This window comes from Dendrobates tinctorius, unplaced genomic scaffold (genome assembly GCF_039654945.1).
Source record: "Dendrobates tinctorius isolate UK_male_01 unplaced genomic scaffold, ASM3965494v1 ptg000007l, whole genome shotgun sequence".
Lineage (NCBI taxonomy): Eukaryota > Metazoa > Chordata > Amphibia > Anura > Dendrobatidae > Dendrobates > Dendrobates tinctorius.
Genome location: NW_027361675.1, coordinates 4,371,544 through 4,396,754, shown reverse-complemented (window position 1 = coordinate 4,396,754; position 25,211 = coordinate 4,371,544). Strand labels below are relative to the sequence as shown.

Sequence of the window (25,211 nt, the reverse complement as noted above, 5' to 3'; positions counted from 1 at the left end):
GTGACAAGACTTGAAGTCCTCCGACTGATCCATGATTCTAAGATTGGGGGACATCGTGGAATAACGAAGACCCAAGAGTTCCTGGCTCGGTACTTCTGGTGGCCTTCGTACCGGAAGGACGTGGAGGGATACGTGTCATCCTGCGAGGTATGTGCTCGGTTCAAGACGCCTCGTGCGTCACCTTCCGGGTTGTTACAACCCTTGCCTATACCATCTCGTCCCTGGAGATCCATCTCAATGGACTTTATTGTTGAACTACCGGTTTCCAAGGGTAATAACACCATTCTAGTGGTCGTGGACTGCCTCACTAAGGCAGCACACTTTATCCCTTGCGCTGGATTACCCACAGCAAAACAGACTGCAGACTTGTTGATTCAAGAGGTGGTCCGTCTGCACGGGGTCCCGGATGAGGTGATCTCGGATCGTGGGGTGCAGTTCACGTCTAGGTTCTGGAGGTGTTTCTGCGCGGCTCTGGATATTAGAGTAAGTCTGTCTTCGACTTACCATCCACAGACCAATGGACAGACGGAACGTACGAATCAGACCCTGGAGCAGTACCTCCGTTGCTACTTAAGTCATCTGCAGGACGATTGGGTAGATCTGCTTCTCCTGGCAGAGTTCACATATAACAACTCGCAGCACTCCTCGACTAAGCAGTCACCGTTCTTTGCTAATCAGGGTTACCACCCAAGCATCTTGCCGCAGTTCCCCAAGGAGGCTGCAGTGCCTGCTGTGTCTGACCATCTTTCCTTCTTACAGCAGAATTTGGAAGCTCTAAAGACCACCTTGACGACAGCGCAGGAGAGGTATAAGAGAGCAGCAGATCGTACCAGGAGGCCGGCTCCGGTGTGTAGGGTGGGAGATACGGTCTGGTTGTCTACCAAGAATCTGAGGGTGAGGGCACCGACTGTCAAGCTTGGACAGAAGTTTGTAGGGCCATACAAGATCGTGGCTCTAGTGAATTCGGTAGCGGTGCGTCTGAAATTGCCCCCTGCCTGGAAGGTTCACCCGGTGTTCCATGTTTCCCTACTAAAACCAGTTGTACCAAATTCCTTCCCAGGGCGTACTTCCTCTCCTCCAGCTCCAGTGCTCGTTGATGGACATGAACAATATGTCGTGGAGAAGATTCTGGATTCACGGATCTTCAGAAGGAAGCTGCAATACCTGGTCAAGTGGCAAGGATACTCTGTCGAGGAGAATTCCTGGGAACCGGTGGAGAATATCTGTGCTCCGCGGCTGCTGGAGCAGTTTCATCTAAGGTACCCGGACAAGCCTGGTCGAAGATTGTCCGGAGGACATTCTTTAAGGGGGGAATAATGTAAGCATCGTTCCTATTCTGCTGTGTTCCGGACTTTGCCCTTACTGTTGCCCTTAAGCCTGGCTTCATTCGGCCATACTGGTTCCTGTGACATCACCGCCTGTTGGTCCCGCCCGCCAGGTTTAAATAGCTTTCCTGGACGTGACTACCTTGCTTGTATATCTCGTCCTGTACCTGATCTGCTAGCTGGGAGTTGCACGCTGTGCTACCTCCTTCCTTCCTTCTGAATCCACCTGGATTACCTGCTGCCTAACCGCTGCCGCCTGGACCTTCTGACGGTGTCTGCCTGAAGGCTCCTTCCAGCCCTGCCTCCACCGCTCACCGCTCCTACAGCACTCACGGTATGCGCTGAAGATCTTGACTGCTGTGTGCGTTTCACCTGAGAGACTTATCCCTGCTACCTTTACACATTCAGTATCAATTACCTTGTGACTTTCTCTGCCACTGCACTGTGCTCGAAGATTCCCCTCCCGCAAGGGAGAGGGCTAAGTGACTGTCCTTGCCAGCATTCTTAGGACTGTGTCTGCTTACATCTACATAGTGCTGGTGTGCAACTTGCTATCTACTGGACTGAGTTCTGCTGCTGTTACCACTGCTGTCATTGTCTGGCTCCGCCAGCACCTGTGCTGTTCTGTGCTGCTTGTTTAATACAAACTACTTTCACGTATACCTGTGTCTGTGACTCTATCATCTAGCCACTGTCTTCATAGAAACCTACTATACATCTTTACAGTGTGACTCCAGCTTAAGGGTCCCGTTACATTTAGCGTTGCACCAGCAATCCTGACAATGATATGACCCAGTCAGGATCGCTGGTGCATTGCTAAATGGTCGCTAGTGAGCTGCCAAACAGGCAGATCTCACCAGCGACGCAGCAGCGATAAGCGATCCATCGGTGGTTACTCTTACCTGTCATATGGCAGCGATGACGACTTCCGCCTGCGTCCATGCGTCGCTAGTCGGTGTCAGCGGGACGCCAACGAGGAAGAAATGGCCCAGGACGTTCGAGCGCGATTAGCTATATCCAGCGGGGGGGGCAATCGCAGGTACGTGTCACATGTAGCGAGATCGCTAGCAATATCGCTGTTGCATTACAAAATCTGTGACTCTTTAGCGAGATCGCTAGCGATTCGCTATGTGAGAAGGGGGCTTTAGAAAGCTACTCTTATGATATCACTAGAGCTTTCTTGACTAAAAGCAGTTGTGATAAAACTAGTTGTGATCTCATAATTAGTGATATAAACTTGTGATGTCACAGCTTGGTACTTGTTTAAATCTGATGTCACATTAACTTATACTATGATGCTACAGCAGTATTTTTGATGTCATAGCAGATTCCCCGTAAAAACCCTATTTATGACATCACAGTATATTTCCTGCATAAAAAATGTAACAATATTAGGCACATTAAAACCTGGCTTCTCTTTTTCAATCTTAACCCCAACATAATACCAAGGCACATTTTTTAAAATTTTGGCTGTGTCCAATACTAGGACCAAGACTTCATTCAAGGTGCCATCATGAGTCCCCTTCTCCCCCTCTCACACACACCACTGCAATGATAATGCATCAGCACCTCACTTTTTCCAGTTTCCATTTATAAAAGTCATTTATGTCACACTAAATATATTTGGGCAATAATGTGTGACTTTTATCCTTTTCTGTTACTCACTCTACTTTTCAAAAAGTGGCTGGAGCATAGAGGAAGGGGTTTGACCACCAGCAGGCTCACAAATTTACCATAATTTCCCCCTTAAATTGATCTTTTTTTAAATGGCACCATTTATTTGAAAATCAAATGAAAATTCCAAATCAGAAGTAATTAATAGCGATGGATGAACCCAATCTGCAAAGTTTGGGGTTCATACCAAGCACTTCCTGTTCGGTTATGGAACCCAAACACAGACTTCTCCAGGAGGAGAAGGTGTTACTGTTCCAGTTTGGCACCCCGAACATCTGTTTCCCACGCTGTCATCTGCATGACAGCACAAGAATTGCTGGCGTCTCTGATCAATGGTAAGATCATTATCGCCAGTCAGCATTGCCAGATGACAGCGTAAGCTAGCAGCTGTAACCAGAGGTAAAAAGTTTACCTATGGTCACAGGTGTCAGATGATGAGAGAGTAGTAGTCCCGTCAGCCTATGCCTCCTGCCGCTAAAAACTGAGAGCAGGCAGGGCTGATGGGTGTATTCATCAGCTGGCACCTACGCTATAAATAAATAAATCGGCGTGGGGTCTCTATTTTTGATAACCAGCATGGCACAACTGACATTTGCAGAATGCAACCCTCATCTGTCAGCTGTATCATTGCTGGTTAAAAAGAATAGAGGGGTCCCCACATCTATTTTTTAATTATTTGAATAAATAATTTTACAAAATGGCATGCTACCCCCTCATTTTTGACAACAAGCCAAGGTAAAGCACACAGCTGGGGGCTGGTATTCTCAGGCTGGTAAGGAGCCATGGATATTGTCCCTCCCAGCCTATAAATAGCAGCCAACAGCCACCCCACCCACCTTTGTATTTTCAGGGGAAATGAAGACCAGCAGTTATTAATGGAGAGGCGTCTGTAACCCCTAGTCAATTTGTAAATAAACACACAGCCAGAATAACATACTTTATTTGAAATAAAAACACACACCGCTTTACTTTTTAATTTAAAAATAAAATACAAAGTTATACTCACCTTATACCATTTCATTGAACACCTCATCCCCTGTAAAAAAAGCCCAGAAAATAATAACAATAATACTCACCTAAGGCCCATTCTTTTGAAGTCCTGGTTTCCTGTAAAAAAAAAAATAAACAACAACCATATCCCTCACCTGTCTAATGTTCTGTCCCACTCCATAATCCATGTCGCAATAATTGATATACAACCTGTATGGTGCCTTGATGTTAGGCGTCAAGTTTCTGCGTCTGATCTGCATGAAACCAGACCCTTACATTCTGCGGTCTCTTGCTGTTTATCTACCACAGAGGAGATTGCCTTGCAGCAAATCTCTTCATGGGTTAAGTCCCTCTGTCCTCCTACTGAGTCATGTGCTCAGGTCCTGCTCCAGATCTCATTGGTCCATCTCGGAGATCTGGAAGCTTCCGCTGCAGCCCTCCTTGGCGTCCGCAGTTGCAATGTCGCACGCATGGTAGGTCTAAACGAATGCAGTTCCGCTGTCTTTGGCTCTGCTCCTGTGACCAGATACTGTGTGTGCATTTACTCTGAGCACTGTGACTCGAACAGGCTCAGCCTTATTGTATTTGTCTTTGTTGGCACCTCTGTGACTTAACAGAGATTGCTCTGCGCACCTGGGTGACGTTTAACCCACGTGCGCATTTCCGCCATATTGCCTGCCACCACTTAGCAGCAGTCATATCATCCACTGCACGGTGGACGCCGAGCGGCGAACGCGCTTTATTATTATTTTTATTTAGTGCTTTCTGCCATTCCTAACACAAGATGTGACCATCCAGGCTGAAGAACAAGAGAAAATCAGCTGCGAGCACAGCATCAGTGACTAGCAGTGATGTCATCGAGGTTACCCCAGGTCAATGAGGTCACGTTCCCAGCTCACTTCGCTGTGAAGCAGGCCAATGATTTGTGGTGACCTCAGAGAGATCACTGCTAGCAACATGAGAAAAAGTTTCACAATGCAGCGCTAAGCTCAGTGAGTTAACTGCAGTTCACAATGAGATATTTCTTACATTGAACAGCAGTGAACTCAATGAGCTCAGCGCTGCATTGTGAGACTTTTTCTCACGGTGCTAGCGGTGATCTCACTGAGGTCACCGGAGTTCATTGGCCCGGCTTACAGCAAAGTGTGCTGGGAACGTAGCCTCAGTGACCTGCAATGACTTCACCGCTAGTCACTGGCACAGTGCTCACAGCAGCTCATTCTCCTGTTGTTTTCTGCCTGGACGGTCACACCTTGGCACCGTCCAGTGTGAAAACCACTTATTGCAGACATGGATTATGGCATGGGGCAGTAATGTGGAATAGGTGAGGGATAAGGTTGTTTTTTAGTTTTGTTTTTTTACAGGAGACCAGGATTTCAATGGAATGGGCGCTAGGTGAGTATTATTGTTTATTATTTTCTGCTTTTTACAGGGGACAAGGGCTTCAACAGAATGGGAGTAAGGTGAGTATAACTTTGTTTTTTATTTTTAAATAAAAAATGAAAACGGTGTGTATTTTTATTTAAAATAAAGGACTTTAGTCTGGCTATGTGTTTATTTACAGTCTGATCATGGGGTTAGTAATGGATAGGCGTCTTATAGATGCCTATCCATTATTTTCTCAGAGCCAGTATTTTCTGCACTGTCATGTAGATGAAGCTTGGCAAACAAAGGATGTTCTGGCCCACCATTCATCTGTATGGTGTCCGGCTTCGGGTACTGTTCTGGTACCAGAACCGAATATCCATGGGTTCACCCATCACTAGTATGGTAATTAAAATAAGAAACATGAATTTTGCCATTTTTTTTACAATGTTCACTTTACACTAAAGATGTAATGTTAACTTTGATATATGGTCCAGTACAATTATGGTGACATTAAATGTAATATAGTTTTTTTATGTTTTATTATTTAAAAAATGTGTTATCATGTTCTGATAGCCATAATTTTGTTGTTTTTCTGTCAATAGAGTGGTACAAGGACTTGTCTTTGTAGGAAGAGCTGTAGATTCTTAATGTATAATAATGGGGTCCATATTACTGTCTAATTTCTTTTTTGTGAATTTATTTGTGCAGCAGCCAAAACACAACTTTTTTGTCATATTTAATTTCAATTTGGAGTTTACTGTGTGGGATAAACAGTAGGATATATCACTTGTTGGAACAGTTGTGCATTCAGCACATAGCAAACATGTTTTTTATGTCTGAAATATTTTTATGATATAGGAAAAAAGGGTATTTTGGCCTTTTTATATTTTTCTCATTTTTTCTAAATATTGTCTTGCTTATCAGTCCTCCTAGGGAAAATGAACTTGCAATCGCTTGATAGCATGTACAATACATTGTAATGCTGTGTATTGTCATCTATTATAAAATTACAAAGCTCCGAGTTAGATTTTGGTTCAAGATTTACAACACAGCCGACACCTGCAGAGTAAGTAGCAGGTTCAGTTCCTGATTTCTCTCCATTCATATAGTGCACACATCTGTCCTTCAAGGAATGAAATGTTTGACTGATAGGTGTATACCGCATTTTTCGGATTATGAGAAACATTTTTTTCCCCAAAATTTAGGGGGGAAGATGAAGTGTGTCTTATAACCTGAATATAGCTTACCAGCTGCGGTGGAACAAGGTCCCAAGTTTTCTGCTGCAGGAAGCTTCTGGCAGCTGCAAGAGTTAGTAGATGCTTTGGATACTAGGCTAGTAGGAGGGGGGGTGTTCAGCGGTGCGGGTGCTTCGCCGACATTTTGTGAAAGCCCGGAAGCCCCACAGTTTCCATTCTTTTGAATACGGTGGACTCCTGCAAAATGGCCGCCGGAGGTGTCACATGCACTGATTGAGATCTCAGCGCCGAGATCTCATCACTCTTGATCTCGGCTACCGAGATCTCAATTACGCATGCGCCACCTGTGGCAGCCATTTTCCTCGAGTCCACTGCATTCAAAAGCGTAGAAAATGTGGGGGCTCTGGGTTTTCAGAAAATATCGGCGGAGCCTGACACCGCCAAACACCACCTCCTATCAGCCTGGGACAGCAGCATCTCCTGCTGTCACCAGCTTCCTGCACCAGCGAGCCTGCCACGAGGGACTCCGCTCCACCACTGCCGTCCCCTAGGTAAGCTACCGTAAAAGCAGATTATTAAATGCACCACGATTTCATTAAAACCTTTTTTTTTTCAATTTCCCTCCCCAAAATTTGGGGTGCCTTTTATAATCCGCAAAATACGGTACTTCTTTTTGACATATCAAAATACAATTTTCTTTACGATCTAGGTATTTGGCTTTGACACTTTACTATGAAAAATGAAAGAATATCTCAGAATATAGTAAAATAGTATAAAAAACCTCACAAAATGTAATATTCTACTTACAAAAATACTTTTGTATGTGTTTAACCTGGAATGCCATGAAACATATGGTGTATTAGATCATATATAAGTAGGAGAAGTAGATGTTGCCATCACCAGTCTTATATGACAAAGCAATTATTATATTGATCCCATTAGTTGTTGTCCTTTCTCCTGATGTTGGCAGTGTAAATAGTAATAATAACGGTAACATGTATGTTGAATGCTTCATGGAAATAAAAATGAGTAAAGAGTAAATCAATGGGAGGTCATTGTTCGGAGCCAGCTGTGGTCTTCTTGAGCATTTCATCATTTATCTGTCTTCTGTCTTTCTAGTGCATTAGGTAGGCCCATCTCTACTGGAAAGCGATGCCTTCAGCATTCTCATTTATTTCCTCTTCAAACAAATAGAACATGCTTTGATGTTTGCCTGAAACATCTTTCTTTTGTTACACCACAGAATAACTTCTTTTCCCGACCTGTGTCTTCTAACTTCTGAGTCATGTATGATATTTGCTTAACTCTTCTCATAACAAGCGGCAGCCACAAACCTTTCACCGTCCTCCCTTTTTCTTCATATGTGAAGTGATTGTATCCATGGCGACAAAAAAAATGAAGGTATTCACTTTTCTGTAATTTCACACGCTTTTTCGCACTCAGTGTACGGCATGTGACTTATATTACATGTTGATACTACACCATTTATGTAGGAAATGTATAGCCTCCAGCAACAGGATGACGTTGCCCTGTATACTGATTCTAAATGGGAATATTGATATTACTGTCATATACATCATAATAAAGAACAATGCTCAACGGCAATTTTGAGCAGATCAATGGTTACTTGACATTGTTTATGTCATGATGTCAGGAGACCGGCAGGGAACACAGGTCTGAGATTGGAGGAGCAGCATTGGCCGAAGGAAAGTACCCTGGATCCATTAATATGGGGTTATCCAGAATAGGGGGACCCCTTTAAGATCTTTCTGCTGTGAATAAAATGTTTAATCTGTGGGTCTCTGGCAGATATCTCAAGAATTGTTACAATATGGTTCTACTTTTTCTCAATTTCACGTTTATTCATATTTTTCTCTAATTTTAATGTTGGCTCACTTTAGTAGAGAAGACAGTGTTAATTAACTAACTTTTCGATAACTTATCTTAAGAAGTATCCAAAAATCTGAATAGAGATTATTCGCAGGTCTGAATAAGGGTTCTTAAGCAGGAGAGCTACCACCACCACTTTCACATAGGAAAAATGATTATGGAAAACAGCCAACTTAAGAGAATGAATTTCTAGAAATGTTGCAGCTAGGAATGAGCGAGTAGTGAAATACCCGGACTCGCTGTACTCATTACGAGTAGCTCCTAATACTCGGGTACTCGTAACGAGTAGCGAGTCCAATGTAAGTCTATGGGAAATGCGAGTAATGGGCAGAGAATGTGTGTGGGCGGAAACTATGTGTGCATGGAGAATGTGTGCGGGGGTCTGTGGGGCTGTGTGTGTGCGGGGCCTGTGTGGGCTGTGCGGGCATCATCCAATGGTACTACTTGTCCCATGGGACTACTTGTCCCATCTGACTATGTCCACTACAGTGACAGCATTAGCGGATGATGGGAAAGTAGTATTCCCATCATCCGGCTTATGTGGTGAATGTAAAAAAAAAGACATACAGAACATACAACATATAACATACAGTACATACACATAACATACAACATATAACATAGAGTACGTACTCACTGCATACACCTAATTCCCCGAAGCCATTGATCACCTGTAAAGAAATTAAAATAATAAAGCAACCTATACTCACGTTTCCACCGTAATCCCATTAATAACGAGGGTCCCACGTCGATCTCCCATGGAGAGTAGCCACATCAGCTGATGCGACCGCTCTCCAGAGGCTCCAGCGATACAGTGATGCTGGGCGGCCAGCCAATCACAGTAATGCCACAACAAAGAAGGCGGCGTCTTTACTGTGATTGGCTAACACATGTCGGGCGGGAGATCCGAATATTGCGAGGCGAGTAGTGAAATTTACTCGCTAGGATTCGAGTACCGCAAGTACCTCATTACTCGCTGAGTACCGAATCCTAACGAGTATACTTGCTCATCCCTTGTTGCAGCCAACAGGCTTATGGGTTTTTACCCAAACCAGATGTATGTTCTTAACTTCTTTCCCACAGACACCTGCTTCTGTCACTGTATTCATTCTATGGGCAGCTCTATCATGGAGGAGATGTCAGGAGTGGACCATTGGCGCAGATTGACCAGCCAGAAATGCAAGTGTGGCTAGCAGCTGTATTGCCACCCCATGTGGCAGTATGGGAATGTGTGCTGTCCAGCAAGAGTAATTATCTCCTTACTGTAGCCAATGGGACTGCACCACACCCTACTTTCATTCCCAGCATATTGTGTGTAGTTGCCAGTTATAGTACAGTATGCACTAACTCTATTTTTTTAATCTCTACCCAGGGTATGACTGTTCTTTAGCCTGACAATTATGTTCCTTTTTCTGGCTCCTGACAATTCTGTACCAGCATGCTCCACCAGCCACCAGCTACTCTCTGGATCTAACTCAGGGGCCCCAATGCAAGTCAAGTGTTAAGCCAGTCTGTAGAAGCCTTATTAAGAACACTCCCATGACAACATTCCAGTCCTGGAAATGTACAGATGTAAATGGTTTTGTGATAAAATATCTGTAACTTCATTTGAAACACACCATGCATATGTTAGTTATTTAGACACCCCAAATCTGTTCAAGCACAACTGAACGTTTGCAGTTTGAATTCATGTCATTATTACCATGTCGGGGGCCCAGTTGCTAAGACCGCCATCAATAAGTAAACTTAAGGGGAAGAACCTCGCAACTAAGAGATTCAAAAGCTTAAAAGGACTCACACAATGCATGTTCAAACCAAGTACACCAATGATTTAACAACACCTTCCCACCTGCTTGGTTTCCAACTATCTCCACCCTTCTCTGTCTCGATAAAGCCAAAGCTGTCAATTAAAGGAGATTGAGGGAAAAAGCAGATGGGTAAGGTGTATTTAAATGTTTGCAAAAAAAAAAATAAAGCCTTCACTTTTTATGCAGCACTTTTTTCACTTTCTCATTGCTTTCTATTGGTGAAAAAATGCTGCAAAATAACAGAAGAATTGGCATTCTGCAGGTTTTAAAAAATGCTTCAGTTTTCCAATTCAGTCAGGATACTTGCCATGACTGTAATGGCTCCAGAAATGCCCACAGTCTCTAAAGGCTTGTTGATTGGTTGTGCTGCAGCCTTTCAACAAGCTTTATTAGTCTGAAGAACCTGAACAGGAAACCGATGTATATTAAAAAGTCTGTGTTTGGGTTTGATGCTAGGTGTCCTCTACAGACCTCGAAATTTACTGTTCAGGTTTATTCATCACTAGCATGTACATGATTTTAGTTCTCTAACATATATTAATGATCAGTCTGTAAAATAGTAATAAATATCAATTCAAAAGTAAGTTAGATAAGTATATATACCCTAATGGGTTAAAGTTGATTAAGTATCCAATTATATTATCTGATGAAGCAACTAAGTAGAGATCTGAATACAGTCAGTGTCTTCCCCCACTTGTTTCCTAACAAGAGTGAGACAGATGAAAGGAACTTGTATTTCCCATGTGTATTCCACCTCCGCCCAGTGGAAGTCCAGCGTTACAGTCTGTATATGAGCTCAGTAATAAGCAGCATGTATTGTTAGATTAGGCTCACTCATTACAGGGAGATGGATGAGACATGGGAATTGGTGAATACATTTCTCCTGCACATTATTTCGACAATATAACTAAGGACCAAAGTCATTTTTATCGGTAATATAGACAAAAAGGTAACTATATAAGATGATTTGTTTCAAAATAGTGACTAAAGACTACTTAGTGTATGTAAAGTATGGAAATGGATTTTTTCAGCCTACGCTCTGAAGAATGACCCATTTAATCTACTGGGTGAGACTCATCTAAGATATGCATTTTCAGTCTAAAGATAGATTATTTAAATGCAAGCAAATGATTTCAATAATTTGTGTTCATGCATGTATAGCTAATGTCTAGCTATTTTAAAGAGTAGGTTCAATGCTAACGATGAACTAACGATTTATAGTGGAAATTTGAACATATAGCGTCTAGCTTACACACAAAATGTTATGGGGATTTCTTCGCTTTTTCTAAAATTCAAATTATGTTTAATATTGATTATAAACAAATGACAAAACCTGTTTTTGTAACACTTCAAAACAGGAGATTTATAAAAAAAAAAATATACAAACGTTACAAAAACAACATTTCACAATATTATAATCTTATTTATTGCTAACACTGCAATTTCTTTAGACACTATTCTTCCAAATTGAAATATCAAATTGCTGGTGGAACAAACCTTTGACACACATTCATCAACTGACCTTGGTGTAGAAATCATGGCTGAAAGTGTTGGCACCCTTGAACTTAATCCAGAAAATAAAGTATTTCTCCCAGAAAATTATTGCAATTACACATGATTTGCTATATACATGTTTATTTCCTTTGTGTGTATCGGAACAACACAAAAAAAATAGAAAAAAAGCAAACTGGACATAATATCAGACAAAACCACAAAAATAGGCAGGACAAAATTGTTGGCACATTTCCAAAATTGTGGATAAACATCTTTGTTTCAAGCATGTGATGCTCGTTCAAACTCACCTATGGCAAGTAACAGGTGTGGGCAATATGAAAATCACACCTAAATCCAGATAAAAAGGGGAGAAGTTGACTCAATCTTTGCATTGTGTGCTCCACACTAAGCATAGAGAACAGAAAGCGGAGAAGAGAACTGACTGAGGACTTCAGAACCAAAATTGTTGAAAAACATCAGCAATCGCAAGGTTACAAATCCATCTCCAGAGATTTTGATGTTCCTTTGCCAAGGTGCCAACATTATCAAGAAATTTGCAACTCATGGCACTGCAGCTAATTTCCTTGGATGTGGCGACAGAGAAATATTGATGAAAGGTTGCAACCCAGAATTGTCTGGATGGCGGATAAGCAGCCCCAATTAAGTTCCAAAGAAATTCAATCTGTTCTGCAGGCTCAGTGTGCATCAGTGTCAGCATGAACTATCCATCGACATTTGAATGAAATTAAATGCTATAGCAGGAGGACCCATAAGAAAGTTAGACTGCAGTTTGCCAAAATGCACGTAAGTCAAAACCCTTCTATGTAAGCGTTGTGATAAAGTCAATTGCAAATTACTGGAGAAGAGATATGATTCAATGAGGCTATTAGCTTCAGTGATTTGAAATCTAGAAGTTTGCTCCAGCACAATAAGTGCTGAGAGGGGTTAATCTGCCACTTTAAGGGTTAGGGTCTTAAGTAAACAACTAAAGAGGGGGTGGGAGGTTGTTAACCATACCACCACCCCAGTGTGGGGTTTAAAAGGTAAATAGTCAGCCTTCTCAGTCATTAGTTGTTTGGTAGGCCTGGTGAGTGGAGCTCCAGTGCTATGTGTTCTGATAAGTAATACTAACCTATTTTATGCTTTGCTATTCCTGAGCGGGCAGATTCCCACAGCTGAACAGACTGTTTACCATTTTGTTTCGTTTTCCTATTTTGCTAGAGGGGACATGTTTATTTTTACTTCACACTGATTTATGCCACATGTAAATAATAAACCAGTGGAAGACTTAAAGAGACCGTATGCCCTGTATCTACCTCTGTGTGCAGCTGAGTGAGCGGATATACCATGGTATCTTGTGAAACAATCACTGACCTCAGGGAGACCAGTCAAAACACTGCAGCAGCCGGCAAAGGCGCTCCATCACAGTGAAATCCTAGGTGCATTGCTCCCTGGGAAATAATATGCAAATAAAGTCCGTGGAGCCTCATTTAAGAGTCTCAAACACGGGACTAGCCAGATCTTCCTCCAGGGAAGGACCCGGCCAAGGGGTGTCTCCTTTCGGAAACCACCATTACCACCATATTAAGTGGCCCTTTAAGTCAATATCCAGCTCTTTACGAGTTTACAGATATGACAAGGGAAATACCAAGGCCAGGTATCCATCCACAGACAGCTGTTTCGAAGTGTTGCCCCTCATCAGTGTGGAGTAGGATTCTGGCTAGGTGGGAGCAATGCCTAGTAGAGCAACATCACGAAACAATCACTGACCTCAGGGAGACTAGTCAAAGAAAAACTGCAGCAGCCGGCAAAGGTGCTCAATCACAGTGAAATCCTAGGTGCATTGTTCCCTGGGAAATAATATGCAAATAAAGTCCGTGGAGCCTCATTTAAGAGTCTGTTAGTCTACTAGACATTGCTCCCACCTAGCCAGAATCCTACTCCACACTGTTGAGGGGCAACACCCCGAAACAGCTGTCTGTGGATGGATACCTGGCCTTGGTTTTTCCTTTGTCATATCTGTAAACTCATAAAGAGCTGGATATTGACTTAAAGGGCCATTTAATATGGTGGTAATGGTGGTTTCCGAAAGGAGCCACCACTTGGCTGGGTCCTTCCCTGGAGGAAGATCTGGCTAGTCCCATGTTTGAGACTCTAAAAATGAGGCTCCACAGACTTTATTTGCATATTATTTCCCAGGGAGCAATACACCTAGGATTTCACTGTGATTGAGCGCCTTTGCCGGCTGCCGCAGTGTTTTCTTTGACTGGTCTCCCTGAGGTCAGTGATTGTTTCGTGATGTTGGTCTACTAGGCATTGCTCCCACCTAGCCAGAATCCTACTCCTCACTGATGAGGGGCAACACCCCGAAACAGCTGTCTGTGGATGGATACCTGGCCTTGGTATTTCCCTTGTCATATCTGTAAACTCGTAAAGAGCTGGATATTGACTTAAAGGGCCACTTAATATGGTGGTAATGGTGGTTTCCGAAAGGAGCCACCCCTTGGCTGGGTCCTTCCCTGGAGGAAGATCTGGCTAGTCCCATGTTTGAGACTCTTAAATGAGGTTCCATGGACTTTATTTGCATGGTATCTTGTGGACAAATGAGATCATGTTAGAACTTTTTGGTAAAGCACATCATTCTATTGTTTGCCGAAAATGGAATGAGACCTACAAAGAAAAGATCACAATACTTACAGACAAATATGGTGGAGATTCAAAGATGTTTTGGGGTTGCTTTGCTGCCTCTAGCAATGGGCACCTTGATTGTTAGCAAGGCATCATGAAATCTGAAAATTATAAAAGGGATTTGGGGATTTTGGGTCACAATGTAGTGCCCAGTGTCTGATAGCTGGGTTTTCATCCTAGATCATTAGTTTTCCAGCATTGCAATAACCGCAAGCATACTTCAAGAAGCACCCAGGAATGCATGGAAACAAAGCGCTAGACAATTCTGAAATGACCAGCAATGAGTCCAGATTTAATTCTCATTGAACAACTGTAGAGAGATCTTAAAATTTCTGTTGGGAGAAGGCACGCTTCAAATATGAGAGACCTGAATCAGTTTGCAAAATAAGAGTGGTCCAAAATTCCAGTTCAGAGGTGTAAGAAGCTTGTTGATGGTTATGGGAAGCAATTGATCGTAGTCATTTATGCCTAAGGGTGTGCAACCAAATATTAAGTTGAGGGTGCAAACAATTTTGTCTTGCCCATTTTGGGTGTTTTGTGTGAAATGAGGTCCAATTTGCCTTTTTGTGTACTTTGTGTTGTTCCAATACACACAAAGTAAATAAACATGTATAACAAAATGTGTGAGTGCAATGATTTTCTGGGAGAAAATTTTGTGGAACAATTTCAAGGGTTCTAACTCTTTCGGACAGAACTGTAATCGTAACAATTAATATTTTACTTGACAATGCTACTTAATAATGCTCAGTTCCATTTTGAAAGGGCTGGTTGTACTAAAGAGGTATGTTTAAGTTGTCACTTGAGGAGCCCCAAGGTCTGCAATCTACCTATTTCCTGGCTGCTCAGGGGTCAGGCACTTCTCTTTTAGGGACAGTTCAGGTCAGTTTCCTTCTGCTACTGACTTTGTTCTGAAGACTACACTGTTATTAAATTCACATATAGCTATAACAATGCTTTAGAACAAATACTCGGCTCAGGAAAGTGTGAGTCATAATTAGGAGAGCTTCTTTGGGAACTTCCAATGCAGAGTGCTGATGTTGATTGTCAGGAGATTATGATTATACAGGACTGACAAGAGCAGCTTGGTCAGGAGCTGACAGGGAGTTGGAAAGAAGTGAGCATCTAACTACTGCATATAAATCAATACGCTAAAAAGAGCTGAAAGTGATCTTACCAGTTAACTCTTCTCCTGGAATATAACTACTACGCATACTCAGCTAGACTCTGGTGGCTAAGCTCCAGGGATACCAGCTGTACACTGTGTAAGATAAAAGCTCTTATTGCAGGAGAATGACAACAGATAGAAAAAAGCAAGTCAATTGCAAACTTGTTTATCTTTGTTTTTTCTACTTAAAGCAAGGAACTCATATGTGAATTTTGCTTTAAGTGGGATTCTGCTTTGGGTAGATGTCCAGAAGGAGGGCCAATCTATGTAAAGTTCATATTCTCTATTAGCATAAACAAAGACAGATATTGTCCATTCATATAAATGCTGACTGGTTTTTGATCAACAAGTAAGCAAAGGAAGAGATCTTGAACATAACTCTTATGTTTTAGTTTATATTATTAGGTGGAAAAAGCCCATTACTTGCTTATGAAAATCTACTTAGCCCATTATATTGCTTTCTTAGCTTTCAGTTATGTTTTATGTTCATTCTTTAACATTTTGCTGAAAATACTACTTTCTATCTTAAAAGGGTTGTTCATTATTGGGCATATTTTTTTCTTACTTAAATGCATACAGTTAGAACTAAAATTAGGAAAATAATGTAAACCTGCCACTGTTTTATTTGGGGGAGGGGTTGTTTTCATACTGTTCATTGTGCTGTAAATATGATCAGACAAAATGATTCTTCAACTTATTATAATGATGGCATTACCAAGCTTGTTCAGATTTTGATTGTTTTGCTGTTGAAAAATGTTTTGAAATTTTGTTTCTGATATTTGTAATTTTTTTCTTCTGTTTTTTTTTTTTTTGCTGTATGAAGTCTTGTTTTTGAAACACTGAGCTTATGTTTGTATAGAAACCATTTTAGTGAGATATGATATTTTGATCGCTTTTTATTGTATTTTCTGGGAAATTACTGGTTTCCAATGGAGCTCAGCCTGTAGCTCAGATTGATTGGAGGATCAAAATGCCAGAGACGGAGACCTTAGGCTAGTTTCACACTTGCTTTTTTTTGCAGCGCGTTTTTCCCGCAAAAAAACGCATTGAAAAAACGCATACAAAAGCATACAACTGCTGCGTTTTTTTCAAGCATTTTTATGAGCATGCATGAAAAAAACGCAGCGTTTTTATGCGTTTGTATGCGTTTTTAGTGCGTTTTTACCGCGTTTGCGTTTTTTTCCAACATTAGGTGGCCCCTCACACTAACCCAAACCATGACTTTACTAACCCTAACCCTGACCCTAACCCTAACCCTAACCCTGACCCTAACCCTAACCCTGACCCTAACCCTTAACCAAACCATACTTAACCCTAACCCAAACCCTAGACCCTAACTAACCCTAACCCTAACCCTGACCCTAACCCTAACCCTAACCCTAACCCTGACCCTAACCCTAACCCTGACCCTAACCCTAACCCTGACCCTAACCCTTAACCAAACCATACTTAACCCTAACCCAAACCCTAACTAACCTTAACCCTAACCCTAACCCTAACCCTGACCCTAACCCTTAACCAAACCATACTTAACCCTAACCCAAACCCTAAACCCTAACTAACCCTAACCCTAACCCTAACCCTGACCCTAACCCTAACCCTAACCCTAACCCTGACCCTAACCCTTAACCAAACCATACTTAACCCTAACCCTGACCCTAACCCTAACCCTGACCCTAACCCTAACCCTGACCCTGACCCTAACCCTAACCCTAAACCCCCTTAACTAACCCTAACTCTAACCCAAACCCCTAAATTCCATGGTTAACAAAAAAAAACGCATGTGCAAAAAAACGCATACATGAGCATGCCAGTGCGCACGTATGCGCATCCATAGGCTATAATGGCCATTTTTAGCGCAAAACGTGCGCATAAGTGCGCATGCGCTTTTTTGCAGGGCCAAAAAATGCAACATGCTGCGTCTGGAAAATACAAACGCACACCCCAAAAAAACGCAGCGCATGAAAATCGCATACGTGCGCTTACCAGCGCGCAGGTAAGCGCACCCATGTTAAATATAGGGGAAAAAACGCATGCGCACGTATGCGTTTTTTTCCAGCGCAAAAAAACGCAAATGTGAAACCAGCCTAAGTCAGGTCAAGGATGCCATGGTAACTTATCGGTTCCCCGAGATATTGTTGAGGGGAGCCAACGGAAACCAGTGAACGCATGTTGGCTATGAAACACAGCCAGGGACTGTTTGTTATGAAGCACTCTCAGCACATAAGACTGCTTGACATATTCTTTATCAATGTATGACGAAAATGTGTGTGAAATGTCGTTAAGAAGTTAATATGCATGGCCAGTCACAAAGGAAGGCAATAGAGATGATCAAATCTTTTCAAATTTGAACTTGTAAGCTTCAATTTTTCTAAAAAAAAGTATTCTTGGCGATTTGCTGTTTATAGAAAGTACTTAAATTGTCCTGAAAATACATGCATATAAATTTTATAATAATAATAATAAATTTTATTTTTATAGCGCCGACATATTCCGCAGCACTTTACATTTCAGAGGGGATTTGTACAGACAATAGACATTACAGCATAACAATAATCACAGAGATTATAATACCAATAGGAATGAGGGCCCTGCCACGAGAAGTGGTGAGTTCTCCTTCAATGGAAGTCTTCAAACAGAGGCTTGACAAACATCTGACTGGGATGATTTAGCGAATCCTGCTTTGAGCAGGGGGTTGGACCAGATGGCCCAGGAGGTCCCTTCCAACTCTACGATTCTATGATTCTAAGCTTATAGTCTATGAGGAAAGAGGTAGACACGAAAGGTGGGTGGTAACAGTTGCCCTGATTGTATGGACCAGCCATAATGTTAGGTGTGTGACAGTACGGACACAGAGGGCTAATGGATGCATAAAGCATGTGGGTGAATGATGCGGGGAAACTGGTTATGGTAAAACTTTTGACTCTGCCACACAGGGATAGATTAGGTTAATGTGTTGAGGCGGTAGGCCAGTCTGAATAAATGCGTTTTCAGGACACTCTTAAAATTGTGGGGATTGGGGACTAATCGTATTGACCTGGGAAGTGCATTCCAAAGAATTGGCGCGGCACATGTAAAGTCTTGGAGATGGGAGTGGGAGGTTCTGACTATTGAGGATGCTAACCTCAGGTCATCAGCAGAACGGAGGGCGCGGGTAGGGTGGTATACTGAAACAAGGGAGGAGATGTAGGGTGGTGCTGAGCTATGGAGGGCTTTGTGAGTGAGGGTAATAAGTTTATACTGAATTCTGGAGTGGATGGGTAGCCAGTGTAATGACTGGCACAAGGTAGAGGCATCGGTGTAACGATTGGTGAGGAATATGATCCTGGCTGCAGCATTCAAGACAGATTGGAGAGGGGAGAGTTTGGTAAGAGGGAGACATGCATAATACTCTGAGGTGCCCTAGTACTATATGCAATCTCTTTCAAGCTCTTTAACACAAACACAGTTTTATTAATATCAAAAGTGACATCAACATATATGTCTGTGGGCAATTGGATGGTAACTCCTCTTCAATGCTGAACTTTCAAACACTATCTGTCATTTTTATTCAGCAACATACTCTCACTATCCAGATTAACTTCAAAATGGCTGCTTCAATTCTTCTCTATGCTTTTGACCAGTCTTCGATAGTCTTTCTTGAATGGCTGAGCTATACCATGTTGTGTGGTAGCTGCAAGGTATTATGGGGAAGCCCAGACAGATTAAAGGACTTTTGTTCTAAGAAAGATTGTTCTCCCGTTAATGATCTTTCACTGAAAGCATATTCCCATAAAAATTGTTTGTTGATCACTGTCACTGTACTTACTGAATGTGGCCAATCTGAGCATCTATTATGGACAATATGGACTAAAATGTTTATAGCTGAGTCAGCATTACAAATGGTCAACCAACATACTATAATGTGTAACTGCAGTATCAGCTAGCTTTTCAGAAAGAGCTGTCCTGTTTATGTACATGAGGAGTAACACTTTTTTCTGGCCATTATATGACTTGTATCGTGTATCCTACATTTTTAGTAGTTTTCCTCTTCTTTAGACTCCTCAGCATTTTCTCTCTGTGTGCTCTGCCCTTTTCCCCCTTCAACTTCTTCAGCTTACAACTTCATAGGCATATATAGGCAATGCAGACATTAATGTTGACATAGTTAGGTCATTTTTGAGAATGATTGATCAATTCAGAAGATGAAAAAATAACTGATAAGCGATGAAAGAAGCAGATTTCTCTGGTAAGATGTAAGGAAGTTTCTTATCTTACCTTTAAGGAAATCCTGCCTCCCATAAGTCTTTTATAATTAAAAAAAAACATGAAAAAGACACATAAGAATTCACATCTCTTGAAAGTGATGGCATTCTAGCTATAAGACTGTGCTCAGGCTCATCATCTGGGTCTAGAGAAAATAACTGTAAGATTGAACTCAGGCTCCTCATCTGGGTCGATAGGGGATAGCTGTAAGATTGAGCTCAGACTCCTCATCTGAGTCTATAGGAAATAACTGTAAGACTGAGCTCAGGATCCTCATCTGGGTCTATAGGGGATAGCTGTACCACTGAGCTCAGGCTCCTCATCTGGGTCTATAGGGGAAAGCTGTAAGACTGAGCTCAGGCTCCTCATCTGGGTCTACAGGGAAGAGCTGTAAGACTGAGCTCAGGCTCCTCATCTGGGTCTATAGGGGATAGCTGAGACTGAGCTCAGGATCCTCATTTGAGTCTATAGGGGATAGCTGAGACTGAGCTCAGGCTCCTCATCTGGGTCTATAGTGGATAGCTGAGACTGAGCTCAGGCTTATCATTTGGGTCTATAGGGGATAGCTGAGACTGAGCTCAGGCTCCTTATTTGAGTCTATAGGGGATAGTTGAGACTGAGCTCAGGCTCCTCATTTGGGTCTATAGGAAATAACTGTAAGACTGTGCTCAGGCTCCTCATCTGAGTCTATAGGGGATAGCTGTAAGATTGAGCTCAGGCTCCTCATCTGAGTCTATAGGAAATAACTGTAAGACTGAGCTCAGGCTCCTCATCTGGGTCTATAGGGGATAGCTGTAAGACTGAGCTCAGGCTCATCATCTTGGTCTATTGGGAATAGCTGTAAGACGGAGCTAAGGCTCATCATCTTGGTCTATAGGGAATAGCTGTAAGACTGAGCTCAGGCTCCTCATCTGGGTCTATAGGGGATAGCTGAGACTGAGCTCTGGCTCCTCATTTGGGTCTATAGGGGATAGCTGAGACTGAGCTCTGGATCCTCATTTGGGTCTATAGGGGATAGCTGAGACTGAGCTCAGGATCCTCATTTGGGTCTATAGGGGATAGCTGAGACTGAGCTCAGGCTCCTCATTTGGGTCTATAGGGGATAGCTGAGACTGAGCTCAGAATCCTCATTTGGGTCTATAGGGGATAGCTGAGACTGAGCTCAGGCTCCTCATTTGGGTCTATAGGGGATAGCTGAGACTGAGCTCTGGATCCTCATTTGGGTCTATAGGGGATAGCTGAGACTGAGCTCAGGATCATCATTTGGGTCTATAGGGGATAGCTGAGACCGAGCTCAGGCTCCTCATTTGGGTCTATAGGGGATAGCTGAGACTGAGCTCAAGCTCCTCATCTGGGTCTATGGGGGATAGCTGAGACTGAGCTCAGAATCCTCATTTGGGTCTATAGGGGATAACTGAGACTGAGCTCAGGCTCCTCATTTGGGTCTATAGGGGATAGCTGAGACTGAGCTCAGAATCCTCATTTGGGTCTATAGGGGATAGCTGAGACTGAGCTCAGGCTCCTCATTTGGGTCTATAGGGGATAGCTGAGACTGAGCTCTGGATCCTCATTTGGGTCTATAGGGGATAGCTGAGACTGAGCTCAGGATCATCATTTGGGTCTATAGGGGATAGCTGAGACCGAGCTCAGGCTCCTCATTTGGGTCTATAGGGGATAGCTGAGACTGAGCTCAAGCTCCTCATCTGGGTCTATGGGGGATAGCTGAGACTGAGCTCATTCTCCTCATTTGGGTCTATAGGGGATAGCTGAGACTGAGCTCAGGCTCCTCATCTGGGTCTATAGGGAATAACTGTAAGACTGTGCTCAGGCTCCTCATCTGAGTCTATAGGGGATAGCTGTAAGACTGAGCTCAGGCTCATCATCTGGGTCTATAGGGAATAGCTGTAAGACTGAGCTCAGGCTCCTCATCTGGGTCTATAAGGAGTAGCTGAGACTGAGCTCAGGATCCTCATCTGGGTCTATAGGGGATAGCTGAGACTGAGCTCATTCTCCTCATTTGGGTCTATAGGGGATAGCTGAGACTGAGCTCAGGCTCCTCATCTGGGTCTATAGGGAATAACAGTAAGACTGTGCTCAGGTTCATCATCTGAGTCTATAGGGGATAGCTATAAGATTGAGCTCAGACTCCTCAACTGAGTCTATAGGAAGACTGAGCTCAGGCTCCTCATCTGGGTCTATAGGGGATAGCTGTAAGACTGAGCTCAGGCTCATCGTCTGGGTCTACAGGGAAAAGCTGTAAGACTGAGCTCAGATTCCTCATCTGAGTCTATAGGAAATAACTAAGACTGAGCTCAGGCTCCTCATCTGGGTCTATAGGGGATAGCTGTAAGACTGAGCTCAGGCTCCTCATCTGGGTCTATAGGGGATAGCTGAGACTGAGCTCAGGCTCCTCATTTGGGTCTATAGGGAATAACTGTAAGACTGAGCTCAGGCTCCTCATCTGGGTCTATAGGGGATAGCTGAGACTGAACTCAGGCTCCTCATTTGGGTCTATAGGGGATAGCTGAGACTGAGCTCTGGATCCTCATTTGGGTCTATAGGGGAGAGTTGTAAGACTGAGCTCAGGTTTCTCCTCTGGGTGTATAGGGGATAGCTGAGACTGAGCTCAGTCTCCTCATCTTGGTCTATAGGAAATAACTGTAAGACTGAGCTCAGGCTCCTCATCTGGGTCTATAGGGAATAGGTATAAGACTGAGCTCAGGCTCTTCATCTGGGTCTATAGGAAGTAGCTGTTAGACTGAGCTTAGGCTCCTCATCTGGGTCTATAGGGAACAACTGTAAGACTGAGCTCAGGCTCCTCATCTGGGTCTATAGGGAATAGCTGAGACTGAGCTCAGGCTCCTCATCTGGGTCTATAGGGAACAACTATAAGTGTGAGCTCAGGCCACTTTTTAAATATGGTGAATATGGTGTTGGCATATTATTATATGGAGTTAAGTAAGGGTGTATGGTTTTGCATTATTTGCTAACATAATCATTGTTATTTGCCTATAATGTATATCATTAAAGGGAATCTGTCATTAGATGTTTGTTATATAATCTGAAAGCTGCATAGAGTAGGCCAGAGAGCCTAATTCCAGGAATGTGTCAATTATTAGGCTGCGTTTTGTTGTTTCAGTACAATCAGTGTTTTATCAGCAGGAAATTTTCACTAGAGGACTAGGTCTCACCTGCAGGCCAGTCCAGCTACTCTGTGTAACCCCACCCCCACTACTTGCTGGCAATGCACAGTGCACACAGAAAGCTGCCAATCAGGGATGTGGGCGGGGTTATGCACATCAGCATTATGAACACTACTACACCTACAGCAGAGAAAACAAGGATTCTATCATCACTGCACCAAGCAGTTTAATAAGTAAAACATCACTGGAATCAGTCTCTCTCTCCCTACATCATAATGCTCTAAAATTAAATAGCAAAAATCTGGTGACTGATTCCCTTTAAAGCGGTCTTCCACTGTCGGGAAATGTATGTCCCCTGGTGCAGTTTATTATAAAAAATAGACTGTGTTTTACTCACTCTCCTCAGTTCCAGTGCTGAGTCTCCGGTACTGCTCCCTTTATCTGATGATGTATGAAGCTCTACTATTACATAATCAGTGCCGCAGATAACAAAATACACCTGCATCAGTGGCAGTGACTGAGCTCTGGACCCGGGGAGAGTGAGTCAGGCTTACTTTGTGTTTTCACACCACCTGAGCCTTAGAATAAAACTTTACTGAAAATAGACAACCCCTTTAAATCTGACTGTATAACACTTTCTAGTTAATTACTTTTTTATTTAACCGTCTCTGCAGTTTGGTAGCAATAGTACTTCTTTACTTCCAATTTATTCAGACCCTTGTAAACTGATAGACTATCATAGAAAATATACAATTGGTAATGAAACAAAGAGTAAAACTAAGAACACACATAAAAAATATTTCTCATTTGCTGTGTGATTGTTATTGTGGCTAGGGGTGGTTGTAGACTTTATCTTTAGTTCTTTACATTTGTATCAGGTACTATATGACATGGGTTAATCATTCGTTCTTTCTTATTTCACCAGGTCACAATTGCAGTTTCACCCATCAAGAACCAAACGGAACCGTAGAAAGTCCAGGTTTCCCATATGGATATCCAAATTATGCTAATTGCACTTGGACTATTAGTACAGAAGCGCAAAATCGAATACAGCTGTGGTTCCATTCATTTGCCTTAGAAGAAGACTTTGATGTCCTCTCTGTATATGATGGGGAGCTAATAGCTGAAAACCTAAGGACAAGGTAAAGTACATAATAAGAATTTGTAAACTTGAAAATGATAAGAGGGAACCTGTCACGTGAAAAAAGTTATTACCTGCAGATATGGGGTTAATCTGCCGGACAATAGCATTCTGAACCTTCCCCACACCTACACTCTGACACCCGTTGTCAGGAGAAGAACTTTATTCTTCCCGGTAGCTTTTGGGTTTCAATCTCGGGGCCGGTAGTGGCACAGGTTCAGTCACCGCTGTGTGTATAGTGCGTGGCAGCTGTAACCACGTCTCCACAATGACTGACAGAAGCACAGCATTAGGGTCAGCTCAGAATGCTATTAACCTGCAGATTAACCCCATATCTGCAGGTCAATAGCCTTTTTTCAAGTTCTTTTTAACTCACTATGTAAGTCAAAGACGTAAATACCAAAGGGGAAGCTTAGGTGTCTATTAACCCCGTCACGACATATGATGTATATAAGCGCCATAAGTCATATCTCCTTCCTTGACGTGCGCTACAGTGCTGAGCCCGTATCTTTTCCGGCACATAACTGCTGATTTCATCAGCTGACACTTGCGCCTAACAGCCACAGGTGCAATCGCGATCCACCTGCGGCTGTTAACATGTTAAATGCCGTTGCCAATCTCTGATAGCGGTGTTTAACATGATTCCACCGGATTACCATCAGTACCCCGGTCACATGATCACGGGGCGCCGATGGGTTGTCATGAAAACCCGGAATCAGCTTGAGACCCCCGCGGTTGTCTTTGCCGATCTATGACCGCTGCCCCATGTCCGGTGTTCATAGCAGATGATGAAGCCCTGCTATGTGTAGCACAAGCGATCAGAAGTTCTCGGTCTCAAGTCTCTTAATGAGACCATTAAAGCAAGTAAAAAAGTTTAAAAGAATGTTTTTTAAAAATATTAAAAAATTTTTAAAAAGTCAAAGATCAAATCACCCCTCCTTCTGTCCCATTCAAAATAAAATAATGTAAAAATACACATACTTGGTATCGCCGAGTTCAGAATCGCCCAATCTATCAAAATATAAAAATAATTATTGCGATCAGTAAACAGTGTAACAAAAAAAAATGAAAACTCCAGAATTAC

General features: G+C 42.6%; 1 protein-coding gene across 1 annotated transcript in view; it reads left to right on the top strand.

Annotated features, from left to right (window-relative positions):
* Nucleotides 1-25,211, top strand: part of CSMD2 (CUB and Sushi multiple domains 2) — a 1,542,159-nt gene that overhangs the window by 143,796 nt on the left and 1,373,152 nt on the right. Inside the window, exon 2 of the mRNA XM_073571899.1 lies at nt 23,912-24,128. Coding sequence (XP_073428000.1) covers nt 23,912-24,128 — 217 coding nt within the window. The remainder of the gene's footprint in view (nt 1-23,911; nt 24,129-25,211) is intronic.